Source organism: Gasterosteus aculeatus, chromosome 17 (genome assembly GCF_964276395.1).
Source record: "Gasterosteus aculeatus chromosome 17, fGasAcu3.hap1.1, whole genome shotgun sequence".
NCBI lineage: Eukaryota > Metazoa > Chordata > Actinopteri > Perciformes > Gasterosteidae > Gasterosteus > Gasterosteus aculeatus.
In genome coordinates this window covers 14,510,025-14,522,586 of record NC_135705.1, presented here as the reverse complement: position 1 = coordinate 14,522,586, position 12,562 = coordinate 14,510,025, and the positions used below count along the sequence as shown (strand labels likewise).

At 45.3% G+C, this 12,562-nt stretch overlaps 1 protein-coding gene across 5 annotated transcripts in view; it reads right to left on the bottom strand.

The window, feature by feature from the left end:
- The window catches only part of plxna1b (plexin A1b), a 159,500-nt gene that overhangs the window by 27,230 nt on the left and 119,708 nt on the right, over positions 1-12,562 (bottom strand). For all 5 annotated transcript variants that reach the window (XM_040203497.2, XM_040203500.2, XM_040203499.2 and 2 more), the window contains exons 12-16: positions 11,746-11,936; positions 5,911-6,062; positions 3,163-3,286; positions 2,915-3,051; positions 307-474 (exon numbers count right to left, since the gene is read on the bottom strand). In XM_040203497.2, the coding sequence (XP_040059431.2) occupies positions 307-474; positions 2,915-3,051; positions 3,163-3,286; positions 5,911-6,062; positions 11,746-11,936 (772 nt within the window). The remainder of the gene's footprint in view (positions 1-306; positions 475-2,914; positions 3,052-3,162; positions 3,287-5,910; positions 6,063-11,745; positions 11,937-12,562) is intronic.

Below are 12,562 nucleotides of genomic sequence, written 5' to 3'. Positions count from 1 at the left end.
TTGTAGGACATTTTACAAATGAATTCTGGTGGAATTAGCGGTTTGGCGCAGGAGAGCTTGAAAAATAGACCAATTTATGCCGATATCAGCCAGTTTGCAAAGGTTTGCAAACTGGCTGATATCGGCCATATCTGAGCTGATATCGGAGCTATTCACCTCGAAATCACTGTTTGGTTGACATACGCAATGCATGAAAAGTGAGAATGAATCAATAAGGCAGTCTTGGTTTTGCCATCACTGGAAGCTTATTTGCAACACGTAGCTTGCACCTTCACACAACAGGAAAAGCCCGTGTTGTGTCCTTACCTGGCGATGCTCCAGTCGGGCTCGATCTTGAGGATGGTGGGATCGTCAGAGTAGTTGAACTTGACCTCCGGGTTCCTCAGCTCAGCAGAGTTGATATCCACCATGACCGGGGTGGTACCTGGGGTTTGTCCCGCCGGAGTCACACACACAATCTCCTTGTTGCCCCGCCTAGAAGAGCAGGAGATGAAGTTGGGAGGGCAGGAGAGATAGTTAGAGACATTACATTGAAATGTTGCTGATGGTTTAAGTATTTGGGAGCTGACTCTCTGACAGATGCACAGAATACAAATTTAGGTGAGCGCAGAAAAAAAGAAATTCTTAATCATCCCTAAAATAACTCCTGAATTATTTATCAGACGCGACAAAAAGGCGCACACACACACACACACACACACACACACACACAGACAGACAGACAGACAGAGGGGACGGTCGCCCAACCTCAAGGCCGACATCTTTCAGCGTGTCCAGCCGTGGTTTCATCAGCCCGAATCACAGAGTACTGTACTTCAAAGCGCTCCCTCTTTCTCTCTCTCGCCCCCTCCTCCTTTATGTCTCTGTCTGTCCTTCCCTCCTGTGCTTCCTCTGGCTGATCTGAAGATCTGAAGTGGCAGATCAGGCTGGTCGTCTCTCTCTGTCTGATGTAACTCCCTTCCTGGAAGACGGGCAGCTGTGACCTGCTGCTAAACTCTGCGCCCCGCTGCAGTGGCTCATTCCACCGTCCCCTACCCCCGTCAGGACGTGTGACATTTTGATCATGGGTAGAACAAGCTGATCCGTACACAAATCCTCCCCCGTCATCTGCTGTGAAAGCGAAATCAACAGAAAGAAAGAAGATGATGGAAAATATGACTTTTATCGCCGCAGCTTGGCGTGGGCTGGGATTGGGTACAGAGTGGAGAAAAGCAAAGACCGGGGGAACCGGGCGTTTTTTGGCCACACATCGCCGCTCTCTCCAAGAGGCGATTCTCGACAGCGTCCTCGAAAGGAAACAGGACTGAAGACGGAGTGCAGAAAGAAGGAAAATATGGAAAAAAATTGACATTCCACTAGTGCCACGTCTCCATGGCAACCATTCTCACAACACGGTCGCTGCTGAGAGCGCTTGTGGTGCCGCGTACGTATTTCTGACAAGGTTGCGGCCACACAAAAGAAAGCCAAGAGGGGACACGGAAAGAAAGAAAAGAGAAGGAAAGGAATGGGGTTGCAGGCGGAGATAAGAGGATGAGTGACTCGGGGTAAATAGGTTTTGATTGAAGTGGAGGCCCTGTTGAATACGAAGACACATTAAAAAAGATGGACTCAAACAGTTCATTACTTTGGCCATAAAGGTTATTGCTGCTCAGTGAATGAAAGGCCAAGACTATTATGTTCACCTTACTTGGGATGTGCTTCAGAGCTTTAAATTGGCCTTTACTTTCTTTTGATGATATATAAAGAACTTGATAGGTCCGAGCTCATTAGTTTAACCTGTCACTTGTTGCCTGGGAGTAGAGAACGACTATAATTAAAACACCGGTGTTATAAAGAAATGTGTTCTAAAAATAGAGACAAGAAAGGGAGAAACAAGAGAAACTGGACTAGTGCCTCAGCTACAACGGAAAAACGTAAACGTGTTCTTCCTGTTACCAATATTCACTTTCATCAGTCAAGCTTTTTCCTTTCGCTACAGTACAGTTAGGTGATTGTTTAGTAACTGACAATCTTTTCAGTTAGTTTCGTTTCTCTGCCATCTGCCAGCAACCATACATGAGTGGATTTAGTCCGGAGCTCAATTCTCTGTCACTTTGCCAGGAACTCAAAGAAACAATAGAGTCCTCAGCTCAAGGAATTAGAGTCATATCACATTGGATCTTTGTCTCCTCTTGAAATATAGGTTTAATCTCTTGCAGAGAGATTGGCAATGCAAGATAACAGCAGCAGACGGTAATAAAAACAAAGAATGAATAATAAATAAAATGTCATTCAAAGCTGGAAAAATTTGGATTTCTGATTAAAAGCTACCCCGTATTATTCTTTCAAAATTGTGGTCATATCTGGGCTTCATGTACCAATATATCAAACTGTGGGCCATGCACTTAAGTCATTCACACCACAACTGAACAATGATATCATCTTCCCAGAGAAGGCTACACTGTCATTCTCACAATTGCAGTGAATTACAGTACCATGGGTCATCTTCTTGCCGCTAGTATTTTTCAGACCTGCGGCAAATCAAAAGCAGCTAACAGAAAAAAGGCTATTTTTGTGACCTAAAATGATCTATAAGCCACAAAACAAACAAACATACTAGGGCTTGGTTTGGTACTCAAAACACCAAAATAGGGAGTATTGAAACCTTTAGGAAACTCAACGCTTCACCTCACATGAAGGATATCAAATGAAGAACCACAAAAGGTATCGAATGTACCCGATTTCATTCCTCTTTAAAGGCTGGCATTGGTGCTTATATTGTATATTGTCAAATAATATTCAGTCCTAATAAATAGCTCTATAAAACACTAAGACTGTATGGTGCAATACTTCTTACTATATATTCCAAACGCGCTGCGAATCAAACGCAAGCTAACAAAATGCATTGCGTTAAAAGCAATTTGTTTTCGCTCACCTCTCAAAGCGACAGGGGTGAAGTCCTATTTTCACAGACACAGCACTGCCTGCATTGAGATGACTGCCTTCAATTGTGATCCTTGTTCCTCCAGACAGCGGCCCAGTGGAAGGAAGGACTCGGGTAAAGTATGGGGACTACAGGGGGACACAGGCAGAGGACAGGTGGATGAATAAGAACTTCAGAGCTTTAACAGAAACTTCAAATATTGAAAACATCTGTCCTCGCTGTAACGTGGCAGCACTTACCACAAAAGTGAAGGCCTTGGAGGACACGGCTTTGTAGTCGGGGTGAATGCAGTCCCTAACGCACACTTCTACCTGAGCGTCCTGCACCCTGTAACCTGTTGCATCATTCAGACGGCACACAATCCTGAAAAGGGGAAACACAGCGGTGGAAAGATGAAAAAAAAAGCATACACGCCGGTTTTCTATACAGTTTTTGCTTATCAATGAGACGGCCAATTCAGATGATGGACGCTTGGCCAAACATGCACCCAACCAGCAAGAAATACCAACAGTTCTTAATGAACTGTTTCGAAACCTCAGTCATAAAAATAACAAAACGACACAGCGAATGTTGTATTAGAGGAAATCTACGGTGATATGACAGGGCGGAGTTTTCCGTGCGCGTGTTTATGTGTGTGTGTGTCTGCATCAGGGCACGAAATGGAACTATAAACCTCGCACTTGGCCCTGGGCGCTGGCCGGCCAAACGAAAATCCTCTGGAGAAATGGTTGAGCGGGGGTACGAGTGGCGGTGTGGCCCGCGGGGGGGAACACACACTCCAATGGAGACACACTTGACTGTTAATTAGCCAGAAAGAAACGAATGAGACAGAGAAAGGGCAATAGTGCAGAGAAGAGAGGGAGGAAGGGAAGGAGAGACACAGAGAGAGAGAGAGAGAGAGAGAGAGAGGGGGAGGGGGGGGTAAAGTGGGATAGGCTGATTAATTGAACAAGCTCATATCCTACACGACTCCTCAACTTCCCTCCCTCCCTCCCTCCCTGCGATGAGTTATTAACTCTCCTGCTTATATCCTCCCGCAGGTGACCATGGCAACTGCGGCGACAGTGAATTTCACATTCCGATGCCTTCTGTTTCCATTGTTTTTATTTCCCTTTTCATTCAATCCCACTATGACAGGGGCCGCCATTAAAATGCTGGACAGCTCTCAGTCGGAAACTGCGCTTCACTTTCCTCATTACTGCACGGATGGCAGGCGGCTACATTGAGCTGTTATTACCTGGTTAGAAAGACAGAAAGTGCAGGTGCATCTGTAGCGATGACAACATTATAAATTACGCCTTCCTAAATCAAATAACTGAGGTGGAATGTGACGGTCAAACATTTAACAAACTACCAGCAAGCCAATGAAAAAGGTTATGGCAGGTTGCGTTTCTCTTCTCAACTCTTTTTTTCCCAATGTAGAATCAAATCTGGTGAATATTTAATGACTGAGGTGAATGACGAGCCCACTAATACTAGACACACCAGCAGCAATTCAATTTCAATCCAGTCTCAGGAACAGGAAATATATGAGGTACAAGTGTGAGCTGAGAGAAAGAGACAGCCGGAGCGAGAACATACGTGTCTACATTCTTCCCAACAGTCAGCGCAACCCTCTCTCCACCAGCTGACCTTCGACCTGTGCTGTCAGACCCGGTACCCTGTCCTGTCTCCTTCGCCGCAGATCCAATAGGGTCACAGGAATGACGAGAGCAACCGGGCCACTAATGGCACCGTATGGCTAACATCACTTTTAATTAGCATGACAGCCGCGCCCTCCTTCCTCCTGCGGGTGCTATGGCAACAGGCCTTGGCTGCGTTGTGAGGTTGACAGGGTTAAACGTAGACACCTTTGTGCTTTTGGATGTGAACACAGAATCACCTACTATTCCACTATTCCACCACTCTCTCAGCGGTGTTTTTTCAGTGGGAATACTACAATATAAAGATTGACATGTCACAAGTAGTTCCTACACCTTCCATCGGCCGCATATCCCTCTGTTGTCCCCGCTGTCAAATCATCCAAGTCACATTTCTTAGTTCCTTTCTTATGAGGCGGTAGAGAGAAAACAAAATCTGCAGGGACTGTGCTGCAAAACTCAGAAAATGGAGCATTTGTGTACAAATGACAGCTACATAGTTGGAAATAGAATATTGACGACAGCTCCAGCTGTGACAAGCCTCCTTCATGTTGCCTTGTCCTAGATTGGATTTTCTCTGCTTCTGGGTGAATTCAACATACATTTAAAAGTGTCAATCACCACGTCATTTCACAGAAGGTCCAGATATTTCTGGGTCCTCACAGTTTATGTTATGTGTTACAATCTTAATTAAAAGGAACTGTATGAATCCCATGATATTACCAAAGAAAAACATTGCAATAAGGCGACCTGCGTCTTTTTAAAACCAAGAGTTCAGTCATACTCAACAGATAACAAGGAGCTATGATTGTTTATTACTTTTCTCAGAATGAACTAGTTTCTCAGGCACCCAGCGTGTTTCAGGCTTTCCCAGGAAGCAGAAAACATAATGTAATCAGCCAGAGCGTTCACATGACAAGCTTTCATCTGTTGAATCTTTAGAAGACATGTACCACCCGCTTCAAACGTCATTACTTTTCTCTCAGAATGGGCCAAATTAATTGTTGGTTACATGAAGTAATTTGATTCTGATGGAGCCATTATTCCCATTATTAGGGAAATGAAAGGTTCCACGTTAACTCAGCTACTGTGAGATATACATTGAATTCATTTGTACAAAGAAAAGCAGTCCCAAACACAGCAGGAGATAATTGGTTTTATTTAAAGGAGGAACCAGTGGAGTTCACACCGACACAAACCGAGGGTCTGAGAGAGAGTCTCAGTGTCGTGCTTAGCTCTCGGTGTCAATTCAATATTGGACAAAGACGTCCATGGGAGCAAAGACCTTGGAAACAATGAGCCTGAGAGCGAGGGATGGGAGTGAGGACAGAGACGGTGTCAACTTACTGCTCCGCACTGATGTACTGGTCCTCCTGAGGGTTGCAGGCCACCTTGCCGATGCGGACTCCACTCTGGATGTCTTTGAACTGCAGTCCCAGGTTCTCACCCGTTATGGTCAGCATGGTCCCGCCCTGCCTGGGCCCCGTCTCTGGAGACAACTGGTTGGGAGGACAAATGAGATGGGACATATGTTAGCCAGAACAACACATGGGACAATTTGATTTGACCCAAAGCAGTACATCATAGCAAATATATTGTCTGCCGGCCTGAATGACGGTTCACTTCAGTCGTTATGGTCATCTCCCCTTCCCAATAAATCTACCTCATTAAGTTAGACGAAAAATGACCCTGCAGCCATTATCTCCACATCAACTCAGTCAAACATCCACAACCCGCCAACTCACACACTTAACCTGGACCCACCCATCGGGCCCTCACTTACATCTCTCGTTTGACCTTGTGACGATTAATCTACTGAACACAATTACGCACACAGCGACCTCTGCTCCCCGATGTTCCCCCAGAGGTCTGCAAAAGGTGTGCAGAGGTGCTAATGGCTACCCGAGGCTAGGCCAGCCGCTAATCACGGCCCATTCATCCAGCCCACGACACGGACAATGGCTCCGCTGGTAATCAGTCATTACTAGCAGAATTAGGGCTAAAGCTAATTGGATTAGAACCTGGTGGGGTGGAGTCCTTTGTCGCAGCAGGGTGGGAGGGGGCTGAAGGGGAGGAGAGGCCGATAGTTGGGTGTCGTGGAGAGGGGGGGGTTTGAAAAGGTCAGACTTTGACTTTCCGTTAAAGGATAGACACAAAGGAGGATCACTGATTGAATTCCCACCAGACAGAGATTTACCCTACAAGTATGGATCCCCAAACTATATGAAGATATCTACATATCAATATCTGCTTTGTGTAGAATAACACAGAACACCAGAGATGTATATTTTATAATGGTTGGTGAACCAATGTTTTTTATTTTTGTTGGCTAACGCTGACGCAACGGTTTCAGTCACGGCCTGAAGTCGAAAAGCTAAATGAATTTATGTCACAAAATTGGTTGTTGATGCAAGTTGGTTTGTTTGTGACACCTGGCCAAAGTAGAATTTTACTCCAAAGCACCGTGTAAATAGACTGGTCCTCAATTGGCAAACCCACTGGCAGCATTAATATCTGTGCAATGATCTTGGTTGGAAATAATGGTATGACTGACTGTATCACAATTAATACATTTGTCAGTTTTAACAACAAAACAAAAAAAATCGATGAGAACACAAATGTGGAATATTTTAAAACAAGGATAAAGAACCAACTGGTGCCAAAAGACGAAATGTCCTGATTCGCTCTCATATCTGTACAGAAAATATGAAGCTACCACAAGCAGATGGTTAACATGGCCTTCTAGTGTAATTTCCTATGTGTAACTTCATCAAATATTTACTATTCAAAGATAATAAGGTATCAATCTTCACAACTACCTCTCTGAAAGAAATAGAAATAGAAGTGACCCCTCCCAAAAGGAGTTTAACGATTTCCTTAAAATCGACTGTCTCCCGTATAAATCAGATCCACACTCCCAACCTGCTCTCTACTCCATTCCCCCAGCTGGTACCCAACAATAATCCCCAGTCCAACATCATTATGGAGAAGGTGGCGGACTAGAAAAAGCCACAGGTGTTCAGGACACCACTAACTGAAACACACAATGGGAACAAAGCCCAGTGTCATGCAGGCCAAAACTGAAATGCCACAGTGATACAATTAGGGAGTGTTTTCCATCTTACAGCGGCTCGGCTTGTGATGAACATCCCTCTTCCTTCCCCTCGCCCTTTACCTCTTCCTCTGTGGACTTCTGTCTTTCTAATTCATCCTCATCTCTTTGACAATGTGGCTGATTATATTTCAGACTAAAGAGTGAAACAGTTGTGCGTCAGTCAGAATCTTCAGATATGGTAATACGATCTCTGTCTCTATAAGCTCTGGCTTATCAGAACTCACTTACACAAGTTGTTGCACCACCAGCAAACCAACACAAACAAAAAGCCCCTTTTGATAAAAGCCACCAGCCTAAACAGTCGCTCCATTCTCTCCTCACAGTCGCGGCGCTCCACACTCAGTCAAATTCCCTTTTTCCTCCTTGTCTCCGACCGGTCCCGTTGTGTCAGAGGCTTTGTGTCGGGCCTATTGTGGCCGGCCGAGCGGCAATGCACTGATAGCATCTGCTAGTCATGGGAAGAGGAGGAGGAGGAGGAAGAGAAAGGGGGTAAATAAAAGATGAAATGAACCAAGGTTTCTGATGTCTGAGGAGGTAATGAAGTAATGACAAAATGTACGACTTAATGTTAAATGTGAATAATTGTATGATCAAAGCTATAAATCCCCCAAAACCGGCAGAGCAAAACTTTACCAAAGTTCATCAAACTGGATAAAAAGCAACATATAGATCATATAAGCACATATAGTTGTAATTTAGCCACATGAATTGTAATATCAAGTACTTCATCTGCAAGGGCTTCTTGTTTTGGTCTAAAAGACAAGCAGCAAATTGCAGAGGCCTGGTCAGAGGGAGCTCTAAAGAGAAAGACATGTCTCTTGACACTGGCTGACCGAAGGAGGAACGGATAAAAGGTTCCTTTGTTAAGAAAAAAGAACAGGAAGGGAACGTGAAAAGGCAAATATTGCAGCTTAAGAGTACATGTAGGAGAAACTAATTCAACTACCCGAGCTGTGAAACTAGACAAAGACAATTCTCTGCAGTATCACATTTTAGGCCACGCAAAAAACACATTCTCATTTACAAAAGATCACAAAAGAAGCAATACAAAGAGGACTCAAGTGTGTCACGCGCTTATACAGAGAGAAAGCACAGAATACCACACGTACGCACACTAACTGGCATCGCCGTGTTGTTTTAATTGGTTTCTAAGGGCTGGCTGTAATGCTCTTCCTGTCCCCTAGGAGAAGGCAGGAAGGAAATGATGGATGATGGAGGGCCAGGCAGCATCCAAGGCCACTACTAGGACACTGCTCCAGACAGTGTGTGTGTGTGTGTCACTGTGTGTGTGGCTTAGAGTATGATTTTTAGAAAACAACACAAGCAAACATTTTGTATTTAAATGCAGGCTTTTCAGGGAGTGTGTGTGTGTGTGTGTGTGTGTGTGTGTGTGTGTGTGTTTTCCTGTGGGGACCGGGGTGTTTTTTGTTTGTGGGGGTGCGCTTGTGTATGTTTCACACACAAAGCTTCTACTTGCCGTTCAAAGGAGAACTAATTAATCTTAGTGTACAATGTCAGTGCAGAGAGAAAAAAATGCAGCACGGTAAAAATAGCACTTCACCAGCATAACAGCTACATTTTTGCTCTAAAACCGTTAGAGTTCAGATGCCTAAAACATCAACATTGCCGAGAACAGTCCTTAGTTATTAGTAGAACGGTACCCAACTGTACACTATAAAACAACGTCAAATGGGCATCAGCACACACACACGGGTTCCGCGCTTGCTGCTTTCAAAGCTCTTGATACCTGTGTGTATGCATATAATGTGTGTCCGCATGTTGTGCGTTCAATCACATTATGGCGGCCGTACGAACGCACACTCTCCGACCCAAACTAAATTAGCGGCAAACCCAATAGCTGATGGCCGCACAACAACAACGATGCAAGCAGCCTGAATGAACCAAAAATGTTATTTTTCTTTTATAAAAAGAGAAAAAGTCAAAGAGAAAAAAGAGGATTTTAATGATCGGAGATTAAGAAGTGAAGTAATAGGCATTATGGTTGGTGTGATGCTCTTTGGGAGAACTAAAAGGTTGAAATGGCAGCAGAAAAATAAGAGATTTTCTTTGTCACCCGCTGATGATCTTTCAGCATTGTCAAACTGTAAATGTCAAAGGTGAAGAAGAGCTGAGGCTGTCAGCAGGCCGATAACGCCTCCTACAGTGCCTCCTTTTTTCTGTTCTTCTTTGTCTCTCCCGTGTTCTCAAACCTACAGTACATGCTGCCTCCTCCTCCTCCTCCTGCTGCTGAAGATCTTCTACTCCGGATTTTTGACTGTCACCAACATCTTGCCCCGTGGCCATGATTTACCCCTCAATATGCACGGGAGAGCACATACATCTTCACCACCACCTTCACCCCCACCCCTTCGCTCTCATACATACACGCACCACACAACCCGATTGCCTTTGTACGCTTGTTTCAAAGAGATAACTGAGGCGAGCAAGGGGGGGGAGAGAGCGAGAGAGAGAGAGAGAGTATAAGCGAACGGATTTATCTATGTGCCAGTGCCCCAATTATCCAATATCTCCATTACGCATTCAGAGAGACGATCCCGTGTCACACAGGAAATGTACCGAGGGCTCCAGCCACACAAGTCCGCCTGGGTGAAAATGGGCATTCATTATAAGCAATACATATATTTCACACTCATTTAAATAGAGAGCAATGGCACTCGTTTCCGCTGTGATGAGGATACTTCTTATTTTAGATCAAATTATATTTTAAAAAGGAAAAAGTGTTCGTAGCTTGAGGTGGAATAGCGGGAGAGAAGGAAAAGAGCTGCTCGCTCTCGTTTGCAGAAGGGCAAACGGGAGCGAGCAAAAGGGTTGAGCGTCGGGACGCGTTCGCACAGCGGCGCGTGGCTTTCTAACTGGGCTCTGTGTGTCTATTCGCGAGGGCGTGCGCGTCTGTGTCAGTCCCAGCGGCGCGCTGTAGGGACGGTGACCCAGGTCACAGTCAGACGAGGACCACCGCCACGGTTACCCAGAGCCAACAGATGGGGACGCCGTGGTGTTCGGACGCATTGTCTCACCCAGCCTGTCAGATGCACACATGCGTGCACAAATTCTGCGCCCATGGTGGGACACAATTAGCACAATTGCACATTCTGGGTTTCTTTCTCACCCTTCTGGAGACACAGACACATATATATTTATATATATATATTCCAGACAACCACCTGCTCTGCCTCAGGTGTGTGTGTGTGTGTGTGTGTGTGTTGTGTAGCCATCATCTCTAATCATGTCAGTGTGTTCAGTCTTGGTGGCTTGTGAACTGCCTCCTCCGCTCGGCCCATCTGTGTTGTGGTTGCAGCTACAGTGATGGCTTCTAAGTTGTCTATCCTCCCTGGCGCCTCTCCGCCTTCCATGTCATTCACTGAGGCCAAACAGTGACGCACACACAGGGATTTATAATCTCTTGGTTTGGAAAAATGACTAATGGGCTGACTTTGTCGACGCTTTGATTCATGTCAAAAGGCAGGTATGCGGTTTCAAAGTTTGCTGAACAAGAAATAATCTCACACCCCCTTTCTGACCCCTGCCTTGTTTGTTGTTTTCTGAGGTCAAGTTGCTGGGCAACGCACTTCGAATAGCAGGTCAAGTGTCTGCTTTAACTTCAGCAGTGGTAAGAGGAGTTTTTCTCTAACGTGGATTTAGCAGCTCCTTGCCGTGTTTATCTTGGCGGCTCCACGGCCTCACAGACTGGGCCGTTAACGTGTGTGGTGACAGCGTCAGTTTAAATCTCCGACAAACTTTGAGAGGTTTTCTTCTTCTTCTTTTTTTTGAGACCAAGAAATAGATATACATGAACACACACCTGCTAATTTACATCCAGATTTAAATCCAGAATACAATTGGTAATATGCATTTGTTCGTGATACACCGACTGTATTAGGTTGTGGGTCGCTGCATACCGAGCACTTCTGATCTAACTCAGAGGAGTGCAAGTTTCTACTTGCAAGTATGTGCCGGTAGGAATGTGTCACCTTGCTGGGCTTCCTGAGCACACTTAGCTGCTACACGGTGTTACGCGGTGAGCGCGCGTCGCTACTATCACGCCTTACCTTGGTGATCTTGGGGTGTGCACAGCGGCTGTTTCCCGTGGTGGCGTGCATCCAAGTGCTCTCCGGTGGAGTACACTCTTGCCTCATGGAGCACTTCTTCTCCTGTACGCACCAGCCGCACTCAAAGCGGGGGTTCGCCTTCAGACACATCCCACAGCTCTCCCTCAAGGCATAGCACTTGTAGAGGTGGGCTGGTGGGGAAAGGAGAAGAAATAAAACATTATTATCGGGTGGAATGAAGACAGGGAGAAAATTAAGGTACCATATCAATAAAGTTTGTATACAACGTGAGTGGCAGAACAGCTGGAAAATCACGCAAACACCTCCTCTTAAAGTTTCTTAACTTTCACACAGAAATGCTAAAACTTCTTCAATGTCAGTCATAGTAAGTTGAGTTAAGTCATTATTTCCCAAAGGCCTCATGAATTGTGCAGGATTTTTTTCCCTCTCTCTCTGCTACTCCATCCCTAAATCCCATTGGTCATGGAGCAGCTTTAAAGCAACCCTGTAACAATCACTGGCTGCTAAACGTCTCCTCTCTAATTACATTAACATACCAGTATTTAAGACAAGCGGGACCAGCTCACACTCCAGCAGATGATTATCGGGATCGTGAAAAGGGGAGGGGCTAGTCAGCGAAGAGCGACAGACCAATAGAGGAGGACATCTTTAGGCTGTAGGTCAACTCTGGTTGCACTTCAGAAGATCCCTCTTCTGTTTATGACACACTGCGCAAAGTCTCCTCACGGCGTCTTTAAGCAGCAAAGAGCAACTATCGACTCCAAACATAGCGGCTCCCTCCGTTGTATGAAACTCC